Raw genomic sequence first — 23,779 nt, forward strand, 5'->3', positions numbered from 1 at the left:
GGGGCTTCTGTTGTAATGAAGGACTCTGATGTGAAGGGGAGGCTCTAACATGAAGGAAAAACTCTGATGTGCAGGGGGAACCTCTGACATCATGGAGAGGGGGGAATCAATGATGTGAAGGGGGGGGGGGGTCCACTGATGTGATGGGGGAACCTCTGACATGATAGGGGAACTCTGACATGAAGATGGAACCATGGTCGTTGTGTGCATTTTTCCCAGGCTCTGGTTTCCCATTGATAAGTAACATTTATATTTTTTACATTTTAAACAGGAGGGTCTCCAGATTTTCAAGATTTTAAAGGGTGCCACAATTGTCACAGACCAATGCTTCAATGCATAAAACATGCAGACTTGGTCAAGCTGTTCAACTGTTGCTCAACTGAATATTAGAATGAGGGAGATGCGTTTTACATCTTACTGGATGAAAATGCATTTGTAACGCATAAACCAATTTTTTCCTTCCACTGCCTCCTGTGTTAGGATCCTTCCAAGCCAGCTTTCCTGAGCTCCCAGCCCAAAGTAAACACCCCCGGTTAAGGGTCCCTCAAGGGCCACTAACAGACTCCTTCAGCACTGCTTCTCCATCTTCCAACCGACTCTCCTGCTGGCATGCTTCAGGTCTATTTACGGGTATCCCACTTCCCTGCCAGCCCACTTCTGGGGATTTGCTGAGAGCCCATAAATATTAAAGGCAGTCTATCCTTACCTCCTCCCTCTAGTTCTAGAAGGTTCTCCAACCTTCCAGATACCAGGGGTAGGCACCAGAGAGCTGCCAGGATGAGCCATCCAGCCCTGGCCTCTAGTAACCCTGACCCAATTTAATGACTCAGGTTTATTCCTGGCCAGAAATATGCTTTTAGCTACTCACTCTACTAAAAGCACACACTAGAGGGTGCGGCACCTGTAAAAGTGTATGCTACTGATACAGTGATACGGTGTACATGAATCCTAGTGGCTTCCGCTGTTGCTCAAGGTCGACATGTAAATATTAACAATTTGTAGCCAGTGGACCCGATGCTAATTACACACTATTGGTGTTTATATCTCCCACTGAGAGAGCCATTCATAATTGGTGGAGGTCATCCTGTGCATGTGACGCCACCTCATTCAGGGGGAGATGTAAACATTAAATCAGCAGTGGGCGCCGGCTACACATTTATATATCAACAATGTATAATATCAACAATTGAGCAGCAGCGGTGGCCAATAGGCTCCATTTATGGTGTACTCTGTATGCATGAACCTTGCAGAGCAGGGGTGCCCAACCTTTTGAAGATCGAGGGCCATTTAAAGTATAACTAAAAACCCAAACTTTTTTCTTAGTTTTGGATAGAGAGGAGATCGATTAGAACACTTGCCAGTTTGTATTGCTGCCTGTGTTCCAATTAGGGAGATCCGCCCTTTCTATTTGTCCTGTTTACTATTATAATTGAAAGTGAAAGTAAAAGAAAATCTCACATTTTGGGTTTTCCCCAGAAAAGTAATAAAGGGGACATTTTCCAATGGGGACATTAGTTCCGATGACTTGGGGGTCCCCAAGAGATTCCCTTAATTTGCAGAGATTTCCTCCCAATTCTTGTTTGGCTATGGGACAGGAAGTTAAGGTCAATTTTCCCAATAGGACAAAGATGGCAAAAATAAACCTAAGCCCTTGTACACACGATCAGAGATTCCGACGGAACGTGTCCGATCGGAGTGTTTTGTCGGATATTCCGACTGTGTGTGGTTTGCATCGGACTGTTTCCGTCGGAATATCCGTCGGACCAAATTTTCCAACTTGCCGGAAATATTTTCTGACAAAATGCTCCGATCGGACATACTCCGATCATGTGTAGAGAATTCTGATCGGACAAAGTGCCACGCATGCTCAGATCAAATTCCTACATCAAAGCTATTGGCTACTAGCCTGAACATAGTCCCGTCGTAACAAAATTACGTCATCACGTTCTGAAAGATCTGATTTTCCGCCAACTTTGTCTGACCGTGTGTATGCAACAGTTTCGGACAAGATCCGTCGGACAAAATCCGACGGATTTGGTTGTCGGAAATCTCCGACCGTGTGTACAGGGGCTTACTCTATCCAAAATGGAAAAAAAAAAAAGCTTTGCCTTTAGTTCTACTTTAAGGGACTTGGTAACCGGTCGCACGCCACAATGAGCAGAGCGGGTGGATGACAGGTCCGTGTCCACTTTGCACATACAGAACGGACATGGATACAGCCTGCTACTCTATGGGCCCTCCAATTCGATCTGCTTAGATGGAAGGGGACTGATCCCCTACTGTTTTTTTTTTAGATCGGATTGGAGGTAGGCGGGTGTAAACAAACACAAGTCTGTTTACATCTGCTGCTCCATAGAGGTGAATGTATGGTCTGATTGGGTTGGACCGATTGTATGAAAGGGGCCTAAGGCTGCTTTCACACTGATACTCTGTGGTTTACCCACACCGTGGGTGCAGAGCAGTTCACATGTGTCTTTCCTGCGGGTTAGCAACACTTTGCCCTACTATTCTATTATATCCTGCAGGTGTGGTGCACTTTCTGAAAGCACGCCAAATCCGCAGGTAATAACAGAAGTCTATGGCTCAGTGCAGGTAACCCGCAGGTGCATTGCGCTCCACCTGTGGATCAGTTTGAAAGCAGCCCAGTAACCACTGCAGAACAGATATGCCCATATACACACTGTGATATTAATAATAAACGTACTTTTAAAAACAGTCTTCCATTCAGGTATCGCCAGCTGTTGCTGTCCCAGGTAGAGTGCATTTGGTATCACTCCGCTTGTGACAGGAGCCGGCACTATACAGGCTTATGCAGCTCTGCTCCACCACAGCCACTTGCTTCCTCTACTGCCAGCTTCATTCACAACACTGATGCTCTAGAAAGGCAGGTCGGCAATCCGCGGTCTGGGCTTGCCAACCCGCTATCCCAGAGCAGGAGGTCGCAGGCCACATCAGAGGGCTCTGCGGTCCACATGTGACCCCCAGGCCACTGGTTGGACACCCCTGATCTAGAAATGCCCACTTTTCCCGACTGACATCTACTCATCAAGGCATTTTAATAGTTGCATTTCTCCCCCCAAGAGCCAGCTCACCTCTTTTATCAGGGCTTACAGTTTTTGAGAGGAGTACTGTGATGTTTCAGGAAGCTATGTACAGCACCCTGCAGCCCCTCTTACTAGCCCCGATCTGCCTGAAGTGTATAGAGAAGTACCGAGACACAGTGATGATATCACTAAAATAATGAATGTGAAAACAACGGAAAGATTTTACTTAGAAATGAATTTGCTTGTTAAATGCATACCTCCCAACATTTTGAGATGGGAATGAGGGACACCTACTAGCAAACGTATGTAGACATAAGACACGCCGATGCCACACCCCTTAAAGGAGAATTAACCAAAAAAAGTTAATTAAATCTACAAGGGCTTATTTTACCACTACTATTCCTTTATATTGGCTTTTAAATTTTACAAATGCAGCAATTTAAAATTTGGATGAAAGGTTTAGCTCTGGGAAACTCTTTTTGAAAGATAAAAAGTGCATTTTATATACAACTATATGGATCAGACTAAAATGAGGGACAAATGAGGGGGAAAGAGGGACAGAGGGACATTGCTGCAAACCAGGGACAGTCCCTCCAAATCAGGGAACAGTTGAAAGCTATAGTTAAAGGAGAAGTCCAGCCTGAGCTCTTATGGGTCACAGGAGTGCAATTCGTTTTGCACTCCTGTGACCCGTTTTCAGCAGAGAGCGGACTGAAGTCACCAAGATCAGTCCAGGTACCACGTCATCTCAACTCTGGAAGCCTGAATCCGCCAGGTGCGTGGACTGATGGCTGTCTCAGCCTCTCAGCGAGCCACTCAGCTCCTCGCTCCAATGAGTGTGAAGGAGCAGAGCAGGAGAGCTGATGATCGACAGCCAGCAGCTCTCCGCTCGGGGAGCAGTGAGAACCGAGCCATCAGCGATGTTCGGTGGCTCGGTTCTCAGTGAAGAGATGCTGGGGGACAAATGCAACCTCCACCTAGGTAAGTATTAATCTGAAAAAAAAAAAAAAACAGGATTCCCATACTCCTCCTTTAATAAGGTTTGGATGGGGGATTTTGGAGGACCACAGAAAGCAAAGGCAGATTAAGCGTCAGCTTTAAAACCACGTTTTGCGCAACTGGCCTCTATATAAAAATATATATAAATGTATTTATTTAAAAAAAAATAAAAAAACACAGTCTAGCAGCGACCCATAAATATTCTGTTGTTGCGCTGAAAATCAGCCTCTGTATCGCTCTCCGCGCTTGGCGTGGCTCAATCCCCTCGGTGTGCTTTGGAAAGTATCTAGTAATTCACCACCTCATTATTGAACTTAACTGCCAATTCAGGGAAGCTTTGATAATAACTAAAAGCAACAACCCGTAATTACACTTTTTACATCATAAATGAATGTTTAGTGGTTTCAACCCGCCACGCGTCCGAAAGCTGAATCGTGCGCAGCAGAAATATGATCCCTCCTTCCTGCCTAATAATCCCGGATTCAAATGTATTCATTCAGCGTTGCACTCCTGGAAAGAGACGTGCGTAATGCTGAGTGTCCACGTTGTAGACGGCTGTGGGCTGCTGACCTGCCAAAAGGTTTCAAATTTCCCTAATTAATATATAATTATCCTTGAAGCTTTGCTTGCTGTGAACTATATTTACTCTGTGTAAACAGTTATGATCGTGGTTGATTCGGCCCCCTGCCATGTTTGGGCTGGCGGACAAGGCGGCTTGGTGGCGTTACGGATCAAGGTTCGCAAACTGCAAGGCGAGCGACTTTAAAATAAAAACTTCTGTAGCACCCTCCTAGTGTAGCTAGGTAAATCTAATTTTTGTCTCCTTCTGCAATCAAGAGAGCAGTAATCACTTGCTCTGTTCTGCTCATAATTTCATAAGCTGGGAGTTTGATTGTTTCCTCCTGCCTCTGGAAGAAGCTTCCACAGCTTAGGGTGGGAAATCAAATAGCTGGTCTGAATATTTATCACACCCTGGCCAATCCCCCAATCCATGGGGAGATGTGCCCAAAAGGTGGTCTGGCAGGTGGTAAACAGCACTGGAGAGACTGTTCTCTCCCCCCCCCCCATCAGGGAAGGTTATGAGAGCTTTGGGGGGCTGCTTGCCCCTGAGGCATCCTATGGACTGAAAGTAGGAGTCTGGCACCGACACAGTATAAAACAAAATTGTAGTTGACTTTATTCATCATAGTCCATCAAGACATAAAATAATTCATCATGTAAAAATATTGATGTGTTTCAGCCACAAATGTTATGACCCCCAAAGTGTTTGGGGCTGAAACGCGTCCATCTTTTTACACAATGGATTATTTTATGTCTTGATGGATTATGAGTAAAGTCTAATACAATTGTATTTTTTACTGTGTTGTTGTCAGACTCCTACTTTTTTCAGTCCATAGGATGCCTCGGGGGCAAGCAGCCCCCCTCGAAGCTCTTGAATCTTCATGGCAATCTATGGTGTGTACAGCATATGACCTGGCATAGACCATTTAACCTTATCCCCCTGACAGTGAAAAATAGGGTCACAGCACTGCAAACTTTTCTTATCCTATTGACTGAGTTGTTGTTCTGCAGGGTCTCAGCTGTGGCGAGGTTGAAGACCTTGGAATAATCAGGAGCTGAATGCAGGATTTCTCTACAAGGGGATCAGTCTGGAGAGGGAGAGTCTCACTGACTGGACCGTGTCCAGAGGAAGCTGGCGGAAGGCAGCTGTTCTGGAGACTTGTGAGTAAAGACCCTAACCAACCCTCTTTTGACTTTGCAGCACCCTAAAATTGCTCTGGTTACCTATAATTGTGCAGCCATTCAGGGCAACCAGATGACAGAGAGACTTGCCTCATGGTCTTCAGCTGTGGGACCTTAGACTGTCACATATTCACAAGGAGAAGAGGTCCCGATCATCAATGTTACTGAGCATTTTGGAGTTCCCCATGCCACAACCTCTTATCTCTTACCATTTTTTGCAAGCAATAATTTACAAAAATACAACCCCTAGACTGTTTATAGAAACTGGAGTGAATGGACTGTTGATTGGGTGACTGGTGGCCCCTGTACTATTTGAAAAATAACTAGTTAATGTCAGCTTCCCCTTTGGGGGTAGTGCTACACTTGTTACATTGCTGTGAATGAAGGTTCTCATGTATCCAGGTCATGGTATAGCTGGTAGTAGTTAGGCGCATTCAACTAGACTTGTTCCTAGGGTTGCCACCTGTCCGGGATTCACCTGGACAGTCCAGGTTTTTAATCATGTGTCCAGATTTCAAGCTGACTGAAACCCGGACACATTATTCCGACCAGGCTTTGGCTCCCCAAGTAACCAAGATAGTCACACACAAATCTATTGCCGTCTGTGAGCGGCTGTCTGAGGGCAGGTTCGGCATGACTGGGGGCAGGGCAATGATGTCAGCAAGAGCAATTTGGCCACACCCACTGTTCGTGGCGGCACACTATGCACACCTCATTAGTATTCTCCTTGGGGCACCCAAAGGTGTCCCGGGCTGCTTAAGTGTTTGGGTTTGGCTTAAAGGAAAGGTGGCAACCCTAATTAAACCCTAAACCAAAAATGTAATATATTGCAGCTTACCAATTGCTCAGATATCATTTCTCAATAATAATAATATAATATAATTTCAGATAATTTCTCAATAATAATAATAATAATATAATATAATTTCAGATAATTTCTCGGATATAAATATCTCAGATATAAAGGAGGAACTCTGTGGACTCTGATGTAAAAGGTAATCTTGTTATTAACTTCATATGATTAGAAATGTTATTTAATAGCAACATCTAAGCATACTATGAAAAAAGATTGCTGTGCGACGCTGAAGTGTTTGGGTTTGACTTGAAGAAAAGGTGGCAACCCTACTTGTTCCATAATGTTGAAGATGTTTTGTGGCTTCTCCAAACCACTTCTTCAGTTATAATGAGCAATATATATATATAACATACAAGCCAACATTATTTCCAGTCGCTATGGAATGTGTCAAGGCGGATGGTGATTGTCCAAGAACAGGATGGGGAGGTGTGAAAGTTGTGGAACCACCTAGTCACATAATCTCATCCTTGGTGTCTGGGAGTCTTTGTAGGTGGTAATTTTTCTATTCACATGCCTGAAGGCGTGAAGTGTTGTCAGATCGCTGGGGTGAAGATGGAAGGCAGATGGTGTTAAAGACCTCCACCGATGTTCAGGGATGCCTACATACATTGGCTCATGGTGGACAGTGCCACATCCATCTCTTAATGGGAACAATAAAGAAAGAGAAGAACATGGATTTTTTCAAGACACCACATAGACTTTGTAATCAAATAAAAACTTATTTTACTACAGTATTCATAAACAAACAGGTTTTTATGTGAATACAGGGTATATGGTGCCTCAAAAATCTAGGTTCTTATTCCTTTTTTTTCCTATTAAAGCAGAGTTTCACCCATAAATGTAACTTCCGCTGATAGGCTTCCTCTCCCCTCTACGATGCCACATTTGGCACCTTTGAGGGGGTGGGGGGGAGTAGATTCCTGTCAAATCCAGGTATCTGCTCCCACTTCCGGGGAAAGATTGGCGCACATTGTGCGGCAAACTACGTAATGTCTGGCTCCTCCTCCTTTCCCCCCTCGCTGCCTTCTGGGAGACACACAGGTCCTAGAAGACAGCAGGGACCATTCAGAAAGCACAGCGTGACTCGTGCATGCACTATAGAAAAAGGCTGTGAAGCCGCAAGTCTTCACTTCCTGTTTACCTTGGAATGATGCCAATGCCTGCATCCATGTGGATGGGTCGGCTTCGGGTGCCGACATTGCGGGCTTCCAGGACAGGTAAGTGTTCTTATAGTAAAAGTCAGCAGCTACAGTATTTGTAGCTGCTGACTTTTAATTATATTTTTTTACCTAGGTAGAAATCCGCTTTAAGGGATGTTTGTTTTAGTTTGAACAAGACAACTGGTTTATTAAGGAGGCTATTTATGTCATAGTGGACAACTATCCCTTAAGGAGGTTTTAAATCTCGGGAAAAAAAAACCTTGCAAGACAAAAGCATAATGAGCCAGTATGCATCGCATACTAGCTCATTATGAAATACTTGCCTTAGAACGATGCCCTGGATCAGCGTCAGCCCTCGAAGTACAGAGCGGACATCTTCCACTGGAGCTACTCCATCGCTGTGATTGGCCAGAGCCGCGATGACGTCACGGCATGACTCCTGAAGAGACAGCACCAGCGGCCCGTTTCTTCAGTGCACATGCACCGATGATGTCGGCAGCAGTGCATACACTGAATATCTCCTAAAAGTTTAGGAGATATTCAAGGTACCTACAGGTAAGCCTTGCTAAAGACTTACCTGTAGGTAAAAGTGGTGTAACAGGGTGTGCAACCACTTTAACGGGGAGGAACGGAGTCTTCAACACCACCTGTCTTTGTTTATAATGTTGTTTTGGCATCTCTACATTGGCGATTTGACAATAATTTACACATTGAGCTATATGACTTGAATGATTAACACCTAGGCAGACATCCTGACACCATGAATGGGATTAGGTAGTTAGAACAGGGTGGTTAAAAAATGTTCACATCTCCTATTCTGCTCTTGGAAATCAAGATCTGTCTTGACAAATTCTAAGCCCCTGTACACACGGTCGGAGAATCCGTCGGAATGTGTCCTATCGGACCGTGTTGTCGGATAATCCGACTGTGTGTGGTATGCATCGGACTGATTCCGTCGGAATATCCGTCGGACCCAATTTTCCAACATGTTGGAAATATTTCCCGACCAACTGGTTCGATAGGACATACTCCGATCATGTGTAGAGAATTTCGATCGGACAAAGTGCCACGCATGCTCAGATCAAATTCCTACATCAAAGCTATTGGCTACTAACCTGAACGTAGTCCCATCGTAACGAAATTACGTCATCACGTTCTGAAAGATCGGATTTTTCGACCACTTTGTCCGACCGTGTGTATGCAACAATTTCGGACAAAATCCGAGGGATTTGGTTGTCGAAATGTCCGACCGTGTGTACAAGGGCTAAGATTGGATCAAGGTGTCGGTGCTACCTGTGTGGATATAAATACTGGGGTAGGTTCCTGACATTAGAATGTAAGAAATGGCTTGGATAAGCTAGGAAAAGTCTTTAACATAAATGGAACAAGTCCAGATAAATTGATTTTGAATAACTACTACTAGTTATTACATTATTATTTATGGTTGATAAAGAATCTTGTACAAAGTGGAAAGTATAAAGTAAAATACCATTTGACTCAGAATCCACCAGTAAAATTATTTGACCACAGCTTTAATGTAGCTAGCCCCAGTCACAAAAGCCTTATACATAAACTAAAACATCCTAACATAATTACAAATCAAATTTTTCAATATTTTAAACCATGGCACTTTCATAAAAATATTCCCTGGTAATCCTGCCATGAATGTCCCTGTTCAAGCACCTCCTGATATAGGGTGACAGCGCTCGTCTCTGTCTCCTAGTGGGGCTCCTACATTGTCACCCTGTCAGATGGGCTTCTTATGGAGAGTTCAAGTGGTCATCTCAAAACACATTCATGTGTCCACTGCTGTGAACAACATTAAACAAATATAAATAAATATTCAATTTATGAAAGAAGATCTATAAATGGAGGGGATGAAACCTATTAATCATCCACTCATCTTCCATCCATAGATTCTATTTTATTCATTGAAGCTCTAGTAATGGCTTCTATGAATGGAGCAGCTGGGCAGAAAGAGCAGGCATTGTTGGGCACTTTTGATGAAAGCCTGTGAAAGCCCTTTAGTTCTATTAACCCCCAGCACACTGGAAGATTACAGTGGTGGGGTTGAAGCATCGGAGGAGGAAGATTTCAGAAAAAAGACGAGATAGCATCACTGATGGTAAGTAATGACCTGGTGCTGATTTTGTATTTTTGGGTTATAGGTAAGTGTAGGTAAAGGTAAAGGTAAGTGTAGCCTTTAAAGTGGTTGTAAACCCTTACAAACCACTTTGACCTACAGGTAAGCCTAGATTAAGGCTTACCTGTAGGTCCAAGCAATATCTCCTGAACCTATATGGTTTAGGAGATATTTGCCCAAAAACGGGCACCGCTGTCTACGGCAGGCGCACTGAGCGTGGCATTTCCAAGAATGGAGCTGCCGCGCGTGTCGATTCCCGTGCGCATGCGCGGGAGTGACGTCATCGCGGCTTCGCCGAATGACAGCGGCGGAGCTGCGAGACCCCACCAACAAGATGGATGCGGCGGATTACAGGGGACAGCGGTGACTTCGCTGGTTTCTGTGTCAGGTAAGCGACACATAATGGACTACTATGCGATGCATAGTAATCCATTATGCTTTACCTTTGCAGGGAGTGAAAGAGGAAGTAAACTCATCAGGGTTTACTTCCTCTTAAAGTAAGTCCCTCTAAATCAGCCTTTCTCAACCTTTTTACCCAAAAACCCTTGAAATAATATTCAGGTCAAGATGAACCTCTCCTAAAACCAATTCATGAGGTGGGAAGGTTGTCCACCTTACAGTGGAAAGAATGGACCTCCATACAAAGGTGGTCAGAATGCCACCGTTACAGACAGCTAAAAAGGTAACTTGTGTCATCCTGCTGACTCTTTCCAGCGGCAATGGCCCAAGAACTATGTAGGCACCATCAAATCAGGTTGGTCAATCAGCCACTGCTCAAGAAACTCTTGACAAACTCTGGAGGAACCTTAGAGTTCCATGAAACCCTATCTGACAATGACTGCTGTGAATATTGATTAGGAAGGTCTTACCTTGCACAATGAGATAGGCCTGTGTGGTGTGTGGCTTGTCTTGTGTCTGATAAGAACAGGTGTAAAGCCCCTCGTCGGCCACGTCCAAGTTTGTAATAATGATGCTAAATTCTGTCTTGTTGTAGTTCAGTAACCGCACTCGGGTGTCTATAGACCACTTGTCATTACCCGCATACAGGATGTTGGATCTGTTCAGCCAGGCCACTCGTGTCACTTGGTCATCGATGGAGCAGCTGGAGAAAAAAAGGACACAGTCAGAGTCGCCTGGTTGGGTTATACAATTTTCTAAAGGACAATACAGAGAGTTGGAAGGATTATGTTTATGAGCCAGAAGTGAACAGATGCCTTATTCACAAGCCTAGAATGGCCAGTGGTAACTTTGGACCTTGTGAACCCTTGCTGATAAAGGTACCCTCCAGGTAGAATTAAAAATTAGACTTTGAGATGCATACAAAGGAGGGCACTTGGTCAGTTTGACATCTAGGCATCGCTGTAGTGTACTAGTTTACCAAAACCTGATGTTAAAGGAATGTCAGTACTCAGTACTGAATGTTTCTAGTAATTACCAATACTGGCATGGATCCAGCGGCTGAACAGAAATAAGAAGCAAGAGTATCCTTTTGGACCTCCTACCACATTAATAAGATTGAATCTACCTTGAAAGTCCAAATATGATTGGTGAAGGAGGAAACAGAGAGAGAGAGAGTGAGGAAATTACACAGGGCAGGCTGTAGGAAGTGCACACCCAGGAACCATGTGAGGTGCTCCCTGGTTTCTGTCTGCAGTGAAATATTCTATCAGCCACTGACCTGTTTCTTTTGTTGCTCATTCCTGATACATTATCACTTTGGTTATGCCAAGAAGCTTTGACCAGTATCTGATGTAGTTTCATTGTTTCGTTAATCATGTTCATTCATCATTAGTCCTGAAGCTAAGGTACTTTTTGACTATTATTACTATTAAGTGTCATCAAGTTAATGTTGAATCCTGGCGACCACATGGTTCGTGTTTCTCCAGAATGATCTGTCTTCTGTTTGGGTCTTAAAGAGGTTCTAAAAACGAAAGCTGCATTCATAACTCAGTGTTTAGAATCATGGGCAGATTTGCCACGATTCCCAAGCCTTCCGAGGTATGAATGCCAAATTGCAGAACGCACATTTGAGATGGAATTCAGTTGAATGGCATCTAAATTTGCGATGTGGTTCTGCTGCGATATATCGAGCTGCAACCGCGGCAACCCGCATCAAGTGAAGCATGTCGCCCAAAAGTAACTCCTGAACTTTTTTTTGGGCGGCGTGCTTTACGCGATGCAGTTTGCAGAGATTTCAGCGCATTTTATCGCGGCAGAACCGCATCACGATTTTAGGTGCCATTCAAATGAATGTCATCTCAAATGTGCAATCTGTGATTTGTCATTTAAACTTCGGTGCTTTGAAATTGTGGGCAGAATCGTGGCAAATCTGCCCACTTTTCATAACACTGAGGTGTGAATGCAGTCTAAAAGGGTTTTAACCTTAATGCATTCTCTGTATTAAAGTAAAAAATCTTCCACTATGTGTTTCCCCCCACTGCCCCTGGCTAACACTTACCTGACTCCTGTATCGATCCAGCGTTGTGTTGCAGACTTTCTTTCCCTCACTTCCTGATCTCACAGGCCTTCGTTTGAACAGCAGGAGCCATTGGCTCCTGCTGCTATCAGTCAAATCCAGTGAGCAGAGAGCGGGGTGCTGGGCAAAGCTGTCAGTGGACATACAGAGAACAGCTCGGGAGCAAGCCCACATATCTGCCCCAATAGCAATCAGCTTGCTTTGCTTTGGGAGCATACAAAGAAATGGGAGGAGCAGAGACTGCTGATGGAGGACCCCAGAAAAGGAGGTAAGGGATGACTCTGTGCAATGGTATTGCAAAGAAGAGGTGGAGCAGACAGTGCCAGCGGGAGACCCCAGAAGAGGAGGTAAGTGGTGACAAAGAAAGGGGTTTTAGAACTTTAAGTGAGATGCAATTTGCCATGCATCTCCATTTCTAAATCTAGTAAATAAAGGGGATTTTGGGACTTTGAATGAGGTGTTGTGATGGGACTTAACAAGTTAAACAAGGTAATAAGCAATGTGTTTATTGTCTAAAACACACAACAATGATATACAGCATTGGATACATAAAGTATAGTAAACACATGAACAGCATATTTCAAACCATCAGCATATAATTGTTAAATTGTACACAAGGTAGTTGAAAGAATACTCCTCCCTAAAAAAATCTTGACAACACAAGATAGTGGCCTATGAGTATAAAACATATGCATCCTTGTAAGTCCGACGCGTTTCATGGCAATGAAGCCACTCTTCAAGGACGAATGCGTAATAATGTAAAATCTGTAGAGAGATATAGACATCATTTTGTGATACTTTGTATGCCATGAATTGTTTTTCCTACAAATGGGTATAGAATCTTTCTTTAGTAAAGCAAATGATTATACACCACAGGGGGTTTTTTATGCTTCCTTGCTTTTAGCGCAAAGAACCTTAAATAGACAATGCAAAACATGCCTAGGCCTACAAAAGACTTATGAGAAATAAAGATTTGCTTGGACACTTGCCTGTATTGGCTTTGCCATTGGTTGGCCTCCCTACCCTAGATCCTCAACATTTTACCATTTAATAAAAGCACGTCTGCCAGTGCTTTTATTGTTATCCATGCCTTCTTGTCCTGATGACAATTGAAACTTCATTTCTCCTATGGGTGTCACATGGAAAGCAAGTGAGGGAAAATCTCAACAATAGAATGCACAGAGTGAAATAAAGACCTGGCAAAAATGTTAACTCCTCTACACAACTGAAAAAAAAAAAACTATCTGGAGAAGTTAAGCTGAATTTTAATCTGTTATTTTTTGCCTTCTCTGGCTCCTCCTCACGCTCATGACATTTTCAAATAAAACCTTTTTGCATTTTTATTGCCATCATTATTTGAGACCCAGTGACATCATCACTGGATCTCTGTGCTTCTCTATGCAATGCATGCAGATGGAAAGGGCCGGCAGGGTGCTGTATCTAGTTTCCACAGAACCTTGCCTCAGTGCTTCTTTCAAGAGCCCTCAGCCCTAACGCAAGGAGTGGGATGGCTCTTGGGAGTTACGAAAATATCAAAATGCCTTAAAGTGGTTGTAAACCTAGTTACACCACTTTTACCTACAGGTAAGCCTATAATAAGACTTACCTGTAGGTACTGTAAAAATCTCCTAAACCTGCACAGTTTAGGTAATATTTAGCATGTACACTTGCGCCAACGCCATTGGCGCATGAGCTGTAAAGAAACGGACCTCTGTGTCGTTTCTTCACTAGCACAAACACATTGCTTATTACCTTGTTTAACTTGTTAAGTCCCATCACAACACCTCATTCAAAGTCCCGTGACTGGCAGCTCCTGCATGCATGTGCGGAAGTGACATCACGCGACTCTGGCCAGTCACAAAGCTGGAGTTCATGGCCCCCTGGAGGAAGAGGGCTGAAGATGGATGCGGCCACCAGCGGGGAACATCGTGGGCTTTGTTTGCATGTAAGTGCAAAAAACTGAAATCCGTTAAGTGAAAAGGAATATGGACTAATAAATATGGAATAACATTTTTAAGATCATGTGTTGTTTTTGAAGCCTGGGCTTCCCCTATTCATATGCTAATGAACTCGTTAGACTTGTTCATGAGCTCAGGACAGGAAGTGGCCAGGCCAGAAACAGTCAGACTGGGTAGGATACGATTGTAACAACAATTATGGTTAGGGAAACTTTACATCTACTACTATATGTAAATCTGTTAAGCTGAACCAAGATAAAAACAAAAAAAAACAAAAGAACTGCTATTTAATGGGTCATGTTCCAACTCTATATCCCTCTTTGATAGAAAGTCTCTGATAGTCAGTGGGACTCAGGTAATAGAAGGGTAACAAAAGCTACAAAGGCTTCAATGACAGACATATTGGCTGCCTGTTTGAGACATAAATATATTGCTTTGCAGCAGTCATACCTTGTATCTTTTATAAAGACATGGATTCACAGCGTGACTACTTCCCAATATAGCACTTGGTATGAAGCCTTGTCCAATAGGCCCATTATTTCCTCGTTGGAAGAGAGCCCCCAGAGGCTTCCCGAGCCTTTCATTTCAAAATACAAATCGCCCAGCTGTAGCTTCAAGGACAACTGTCTTGCGAAATTGTCGGATGATATCTGATTAATGTACAGTTACTAGAGAGCAAGGGAACGTATCTAGTTCACCCTGATACTGGAGATATCTGAAGAGCTTCAAAGAGGAACTGTGGCTCCAAAAAACATGGGGAGGACAAAAGAGGACCTCACGGGTTACAGGAGACTTAAAATGGTATACTGCCGAACATTCAAAAAGGGGATTTTTTTTTAATTATAAAAATGTTATTGAATTTTTAAAGTTTGATCTTTAAAAGTGTATGTCTGATGGTGTCTGATTTATGTATAGTTACTAGAAACCAAGAGAACATATCTAGTTCACCCTGATACTGGAGACATCCGAGGAGCTTCAAAGGGGAACTGTGGCTCCAGTAAATGAAGGTAGTACAAAAGAGAGCTTTTTGGGTTACAGGAGGTCTAATAGTGTACCGATGAACAATCAGAAAAGGGCAGATTTATTTTAATTATCAAAATTGTATAAAATATTTGAAGTTCAATCTTTAAAATGTATGCCTGATGGTATCTGATTTATGTACAGTTACTAGAGACCAGGAGAACATATATAGGTCACCAAAATACTGGAGACATCTGAAGAGCTTCAAAAGAGAACTGTGGTGCCAGCAAATGTGACAATTGGGTTACAGGAGGCTTCACAGTGTACTGGGGAACATTCAAAAAGGGCAGATTTATTTTAATTATCTAAATTGTATTACATTCTTGAAGTTCAATCTTTAAAGTGTATGCCTGATGGTATCTTATTTATGTCCAGTTATGCTGCGTACACACGACCAAACTTTTCGACGGACTAGGTCCAACGGAATGATTCCGTAGGATATTACGATCATGTGTGGGCTCCAGCAGACTTTTTTTTTCCAAAAGTCCGATGGACCTAGAAATAAAACATGTTTAAAATCTTTCCGATGGGCTTGAGTCCGGTCGAAAAATCCGCTCGTGTGTATGCTAGTCCGACGGACAAAAACTGACGCTAGGGCAGCTATTGGCTACTGGCTATGAACTTCCTTATTCTAGTCCAGTCATACGTTATCACATTCGAATTCGTCGGACTTTGTTGTGCTTGTGTGTGGCCAAGTCCGTTCGTTTGGAAAATCCGGCGGAACTCTGCCGAAAGTCCGTCGGGAAGACTGTCGGACCTAGTCTGTCAAAAAGTCTGGTCGTGTGTACTAGTGACTAAAGCAACATATCTAGTTCATCTCGATAGTGGAGACATCTAAAGAGCAGCAAATGTGGGTAGGACAAAAGAGGACTTCTTGGGTTACAGGTGTACTGGGGAACATTCAGAAAGGGCAGATATGTAACCACTTGACCTATGGAAGGTTTTACCCCCTTCACGATCAGGGCATTTTTTGCTATTCAGCACTGTGCTAATTTAATTAGCAATTGCTTGGTCATGCAACACTGCCAAAATTAAGTTTATATCATGTTTTTTTCACACAAGTAGAAATTTATTTTGGTAGTATTTAATCACTACTGTTTTTTTATCTGAAGCGCTTCCAAAGAGAGCAGTGGCTCCAGCAAACATGGCGAGAATACTTAATAGAGGACTAATTACAGGAGGCTTAATGGTGTACTAGCAAACATTCAGAAAGGGCAAATTTACTTTGAAATTATAAAAATTGTATTGAATTTTTGAAGCTTGATCTTCCAAGTGTATGTCCAATGGTATCTGAATAATGTACAGTTAATAGAGAACAGTGAAACATATCTAGTTCATCTTGTTACTGAAGATATCTGAAAGGCTGAAGAGAAGTGGCAATAGCAAATGTGGAAAGGACACTTAATAGAGAATGTGCTATAGGGGGTTTAATGGTGCCCTGGACAACATATAGAAAGGGCAGATTTTTTTTTAATTTATAAAAATGTTATTGAATTTTTGAAGCTTGATCTTCCAAGTGTATGTCCAATGGTATCTGAATAATGTACAGTTCCTAGAGAACAAGGAAACCTATCTAGTTCACCTTGTTACTGAAGATATCTGAAAGGCTGAAGAGAAGTGGCGCCAGCAAATGTGGAAAGGACACTTAATAGAGAATGTGTTGTAGGGGGGTTTAATGGTGTCCTGAAAAACATAGAAAGGGCAGATTTTTTTTAATTTATAAAAATGTTATTGAATTTTTGAAGCTTGATCTTTAAAGTGTATGCCCAATGGTATCTGAATAATACACAGTTGTACAGTTACTAGAGCGCATGGGAACATATCTAGTTCACATAGTAACTGGAGATATCTCAAGGGCTTCCAAGAAGAGAAGTGGCTTTAGCTAACGTGGAAAGGACACCTAATAGAGAATGTGTTATAGGCGATTTAATGGTGTACTGGCGAACATTCAGAAAGGGCAAATTTACTTTGAAATTATAAAAATTCTATTGAATTTATGAAGCTTGATCTTCCAAGTGTATGTCCAATGGTATCTGAATAATGTACAGTTCCTAGAGAACAAGGAAACCCATCTAGTTCACCTTGTTACTGAAGATATCTGAAAGGCTGAAGTGAAGTGGCGATAGCAAATGTGGAAAGGACACTTAATAGAGAATGTGTTATAGGGGGTTTAATGGCGTCCTGGAAAACATAGAAAGGGCAGATTTTATTTTATTTAAAAAAAACGTTATTGAATTTTTGAAACTTGATCTTATAAGTGTATGCCCAATGGTATCTGAATAATACTCAGTTGTACAGTTACTAGAGCGCATGGGAATATATCTATTTTACCTTATTACTGGAGAAATCAAAAAATTAACTTAAAATGGGAACTGTGGCTCCAGAAAACATGGGGATGACAAAAGAGGACCTCATGGACTACAGAAGACTTAATGGTGTATGAGGGCACATTTGAAAGGACAGATATTTCATTTTCTTTATTCTAAAAATTTTATTGAGGTCAATCTTTAAAATGTATAGCATGTAAAAAAAAAAGCTTTGTAGGTTTGGATGCAGGGGGAAGTTAGACCTTTTGCCAAATTGTATGCAATCTGTGACACCACCAGGAAGATTCACTAGTGAGAAAGGTGCAGCATGGTATGATAGGAAGTAAAGACACATAGTCCAAGAAACACAACAGCAGTATATTATGGTAAGTTTCAGAAAAATACAACTAGGCTCAGCGGATGGACCAAGCCATCCAGACCAGAAGCACTTATGAACACTAACAGTGGTCAGTAGTCTTGGTTGATGCCGGCAGCATCTGCAATAAGGAACTGGAATGCAGGCTGGGGAGGCTTCCTGTAACTGAGATACATGTAGTCCCTGCACTGTCCCTACTCCTCCGGAACCTTTCCCTACCTCTACACACTGTCCCTGACAGATGGGGAACCTGTCCCTACATTAGTCACTCACATAAAGCATGCCAAAGCCGGGAGCTGGAGTCTTAAACAGACTCTGCCTGACTCAAAAATGGCTGCTGAAGTCACATGGAGAGCTAGCATCCAATCGGACAGCTGTCTCCCTGTTACTGCAGGAAGTCATAGAGGAACCAAGTTCCTCACAACATCCTTCCCTTTCTGCATTGCCGCTTTGGTCACGCGCCACCTACAGTGGGGAATACAGCCTGCACCTGCCTTACATACTTCTCAATCTACCATCAAATACTTACAATCATTATGGTCCCGGATTCCCAGGACACGTTAACCTGACCACATTCAGCATTTTCTCTGCCCACTTTCTGGGTAGACAAACCAAGCCCACTTTACATGTTATTCCCACCCAGAACCTGCCTCTAAATATGGGGGGGGGGGCTGCCCATCTTGCCAGCTTTAGAAGCTGGTCCTGCCCACACTCTGCCTCTATATATGCAGGGTCCTCTCGCCCATGGCCCCAATTCCCACAATTATTGCCTTTTTGAGTTACAGCACATGTGCAGTGACTTAAATAAGGTAGATGCGGTGATCCCGTGACATTGCCCTGGACACAGCATTTATGGGACAGAGGGCCAGGGTCCAGGGCTGTCCTTGCAATTGCCATTGATTGAAAGTGAAACGAAATCCTTATAATGTGCATAGCTCACCTCGAGTAGATCTACTAAATCTCCTTGAAGTGAGCTACTGTATACATTGTACAAGGATTTAAAGACTGAGTGAACTGAAAGCATTATCATGCTCAGTCCATGTTCAAGAAGCTTTTGATGGAAGCTGCCACTGTCCAACTTACAAGCACCACGGTGATCCCAGAGCCCAGTAATGCTGAAGAGGTGCTTCACTGCCCTGGGAATAGCAGGCGGAATGTAGGCTGCCAGCTTCCATGAAAAGCTTCTCAGAAAGGTAGGACAGCTGACGGATTCCCTTGAATGTTTTTTTTCCTCTTAATTCAAATGCAGCCATATTGCAGGTTCCCCTCAGGTCTGTATTCTTCCACAGAGATAAATTTTACTGACATAAGCACCTGCCTCCAAAATGAGGAGCTATTCTTTGCCTGCCTTTGGAGCTGAGTCCTCTGGGAGGAATTCTTCTCCTTACAATAATACTCCCCTGATAAGACATCACAGTCTCAACATGTCAGGATTGATCTGGATTGCCGCCTGTGGAGAGATCATAACATTGTAATGATTGCTGCAAGTCCAACCCGTAATTCAGAACTGGAAGAACGCCATTAACCCTTGCAAGGTCTGTCAATTCTGGGATCCAGTACTCTTGTGTTGAGTGAAACAATGTATCTATGGTGTGATCAATGTATATCTTCTATAGAAGACACGCCAACAGGATAAATGCCCAAACCTCAGTCCTCCAGTAAAAAGTCCACCCTGATTTAGAGGGGATACTGGGAATAATAAGAAGACCCAACAACTACTGATCACTTAAACTTGACCTCCAGCCTTCCCTTCAGTCTTACACAGTTGTACCGGCTCCTCTACTGAACTGAAATGGTTTCCTATGATTTCACTGCACACTGTGAGCTTCTCACAATGTGCATTAGAAGCTGCAGCAAGTCAGATTGAGCCCTTCCTCATTTTTTGGCTGGCAGGTCCAGCGTTATCTAGTCCTTTTCTTCCCCAGCCTGACTGTTACTGGCCCGTCCCTTTCATTCATTGGATTTCAGTTCTGCAAATCATGAAGGCTTAGCACTGCACGCAGACAGGTGGTCTGCATGCAAATACAGCCTGCCTAGGAATGCGGCAATCCTCCACCAAACTGATATCCACCCATCAAGGCATTTTTATATTTGCATACATTAAAACACTAATGCGCAACCAAAAATAAAAAAATCAGTGAGTTGCTGCCAACATTGATAATGTTCCCGCCACAATAAAGAGTAATTATATAAACGATAATGTGGCGCTTACTCAATAACAGATAAAACATATAAAGTGCAAGTGCACCATGAAGGTATTAAATACATAAACGGTGAAAAAGGATAATGAAAAACATGTGCAAAAGTTGCAAACACACCACAAAACTGTATAGAGAAGGCAATAATAAATGCTTAAAAATAATAACGTGGTCAATCCAAAAAATATGATGAATAAAGTGCTTGTGCAAAATCCTTGGCGATAAATGTGACATCAGGTGCAAAAAGTTCAGGTCATTAAGTGATAATAGCTTCCACCTTCCGTAGTACAACAATAGTGTGCGCCAGCCTCTCACCTCAAGTTGTTTATTGAGCAGCAAAAAATGTATGCAGTGTTCAACATAGATCAGAGACTTCCGGTCTCGGCCACGCCTTGGAAGGGACTTCACCCGGCTCCTCCCAACGAGTTGCGTCACAGATCACCTGACTTTATCAAGGGTTTGGGCCTAACCCTTGATAAAGTCACATGATCTGTGACGCAATGGAAATGTTTCCCCGCAGGCTCCAGAGGACCATTCATTCTAGATTAGAAGAGCAATGGTCAGTGGCATAGGTAGTTAGAAAAGTGAGTATTTGCAGTCTTCTTTTGCAGGGTATGCTATGGGAAGTTTTAAAATACACAAGAGGTCACTTTAAAGCCCAAATCCACTTCACATAATGTTATATAAAGTTTTAAAAAAAACAAATATCCGGGCAGTAGAAAAAAATTTGCAGCTTTCGCTACAATACTCACCTTCACACCTGCACATTCCCTGGCACACTCTGCAATCCAGTGGCAGACCTCTTCCAGGTTGAATGACACCAAGTGTTTTCTAATCTACTTACTCTGAGCCCAGGCCATCAGGGTCACACCCCCTGAGGTTGCGCCATCACACTGGCCCATGCTAAATGTATTCCTGGACAGAGCAGTGTTCATATGCTCTTACATGAGTGCCACTCTTTCCAGTAGTAAGGGCTGCTCATGGCAGTCCATGGAGAAGGGGCTCTATTTTTAGGCACTGAAAGCTATAAAGAGGAGGTGTTTAGACGACCTTAAAAGAGAAGAATGGGAATTTGTTTATTTTCAGAATCATACTTACCTAAGTGGATGCAGCACCGGTCTGATGCTGCATCTGTCCCCCGCTGGCTCTAAGACTGAGAATCGAGCGTTCAAACACCACCGATCGCTTGATTCTCAGTGCTCCCTGAACAGAGAGGTAAAAGTCAATCACCGTTGTCTGACCTGCCCTCCTCCTCACCCATTGAAGCATTGGGCTGTGCAGGGGGTGGGAGCACCTGGCTCAGGCTCTCAGCAGCTCACTGAGGGGTTGAGCTGAGTGCTGGTCCAGGCATGTAGACGGATCCAGACCATATGGTCGCAATCTTTCCAGGGCCTAAACCGGCTCTGTGACGTCAGCCGACAGCGGGCTCCAAAAACGGGTCACAGGAGAACAGAACAGACTGCACTCGTGTGATCCATAGAAGTGCAGCCAAACAAGCTTTGGCTTTACTTCTCCTTTAAAGAGACACGGTCACTTTGCACCCAGAGGTGGCATGTGAGCATGGCTGGGTAAGAATACACCCCTAGGTGGGGTGGGCTATGTGCATACACTGTTATCTAAAGGGACAAAGTGATAGTGTCTCTGGAGGAGGAGTCACCAGGAGGTCCTCAGCAGAGTGGTAGACAAATAGTTGCAAAGGAGCAGAAATGGTGCAATCTAGTTGGCTAGTAGATTTATAGTTATTTTTTATAGTTATTTTTGCCATTAACCAAAACATGTGATTTATGGACTTTACCAAACTCTTACGCCAGCCATACGATTCCAATTTGAAAAATCGCACCTTTGAGTAATTGTTTTCGACCCTAAGTGGGGGCGCAGCAATGAACAATTATCATGCGGCCATTGAATTTGAGTGAACGGCATGAGCTGTGACCTGGAAAGAAAAGAAGATTCCCAGACACAAATTTTCTTTTCCGTAACAACATGAGGTGAAATTGAAGACTTGGTTAGTGGAAATTTCGAAATCAATGGGGGCACCATTGGTTTACAAAACACAAAAAACATTGGATTTTCAATTGGCAAATCATTCGAAATTTGACCCATGTTTGGTCTGCATTATTCTCTCTTTTAAAAAAGATGGGATAATAGAAAAAAGATAAAAAAAAGAAAAAAGAAAAAAGCAATGGCTGCTGAGTGGGCAGATGCCTTTCTTCTCTGTGCTGAAGATGCAATAGTAATTGCTGCAATTGTCCCCAAATGCTCTACCACCTGCTGGTCTGTCTATACGTTCTGTTTATGTGTGCATTTATTATTTTTCTTAGAAATATACATGTCTGAGATCAGCCTCAAGAAAGCAGAACGTGTTTTTAAAATTAGCAAGTCGTTACTTGGATATAATAGCAGCCACTCTCTCAAATTCTCAATCCACATGCCTGACAAACACCAACCAAAATACAGAAGGATAAACCCTGGTTCATCCTCCCTACATTCTATGCGTGGGGAGGTGCAGGATGATACGGCGGCAATAAACACAATTACAGAAACAGAATTTGTATTAAGGTTGAAGCTCAATAACTCACAAGCCCCAACGGGAATACACCCAACACAGAACACTCACAGGATGCAAGCAATCCGTAGCATAGCAGGTCTCAAGGGTGCCGACAGTGTCTGCCTTAAGGGGTCAGAATGCGACCTGGATGGTCTGTGCCTCAGAGGGGAGGTTTCCAAGAAGGATGGTGTGTCCATATCTTTCCCCTACTCGTCTGGTACCTCTCCCTGCCACTAATCCGCTGTCAGAGGGGTAACCTGTCCCTACACTACCCACAAGCAAAAATACACGCTAAGCCTGGGAGCCTTAAAAGGGCTCTGCTTAAACCCAGATGGTTGCCAACATCACATTAGGTGGCAGTATCCAACCAGATTGTCTCCTCAGTGGCCCAGGAAACCATAAAGCAACCATGTTCCTCTTGACTTACCCTCCAACTGCAATGCTGCTGTGGTCGAGCACCACCTACAGTGGAGAAAATAGACTGCACCTGCCTACACATGTGTCACTATTGGTAAGTAAGACAGTCCATTAATTCAATAATAGGCCAAGGACCTAGGATACAGGCTAAAGTGTGTCCCTCTGAACTCTGGTTGGTATTTGGTATAATGCTCGGTTGGTTTTCATGGCTTCTTGGGGATGATGGAAATAAGCTGAGGCAATGTCAAACACCAGAAGGTGTTTGCTTTTGGATCCATGGCAGTTTACCAGCATTAAAATTGTGACTTGTACACTTTAAATAGTAATACCGTTACTAAGTGTAGTCTAAAGGCCAATTTCGGCTACCCTTTTCAATTAATAAACAAACCTTCTTAAAATTAAAAAATGAAATACTTACCCTATCTCTAATGTTACCTGCTGCAAAATCACTGCTCTGCGATCCAGCACTCCTCTCCTAAGTTGAATGACACCCATCATCCATCAAAACCCTTCTTGTAAATCCAGGGTGTCAAGG

At 43.1% G+C, this 23,779-nt stretch overlaps 1 protein-coding gene and 1 long non-coding RNA gene across 3 annotated transcripts in view; one reads left to right on the forward strand and one right to left on the reverse strand.

The window, feature by feature from the left end:
• IGLON5 (IgLON family member 5) overlaps positions 1–23,779 on the reverse strand; it is a 766,795-nt gene that overhangs the window by 257,530 nt on the left and 485,486 nt on the right. For both annotated transcript variants that reach the window (XM_077456585.1, XM_077456584.1), the window contains exon 3: positions 10,815–11,047. In XM_077456585.1, coding sequence (XP_077312711.1) covers positions 10,815–11,047 — 233 coding nt within the window. The remainder of the gene's footprint in view (positions 1–10,814; positions 11,048–23,779) is intronic.
• Positions 1–23,779, forward strand: part of LOC143933634 (uncharacterized) — a 35,212-nt gene that overhangs the window by 6,342 nt on the left and 5,091 nt on the right. The window contains exon 2 of the long non-coding RNA XR_013263131.1: positions 5,616–5,765. This is a non-coding gene — a long non-coding RNA (uncharacterized LOC143933634). The remainder of the gene's footprint in view (positions 1–5,615; positions 5,766–23,779) is intronic.

Source organism: Lithobates pipiens, unplaced genomic scaffold (genome assembly GCF_037356315.1).
Source record: "Lithobates pipiens isolate NorthernLeopardFrog02 unplaced genomic scaffold, aLitPip1_a1.2 Scaffold_27, whole genome shotgun sequence".
Taxonomy (NCBI): Eukaryota; Metazoa; Chordata; class Amphibia; order Anura; family Ranidae; genus Lithobates; species Lithobates pipiens.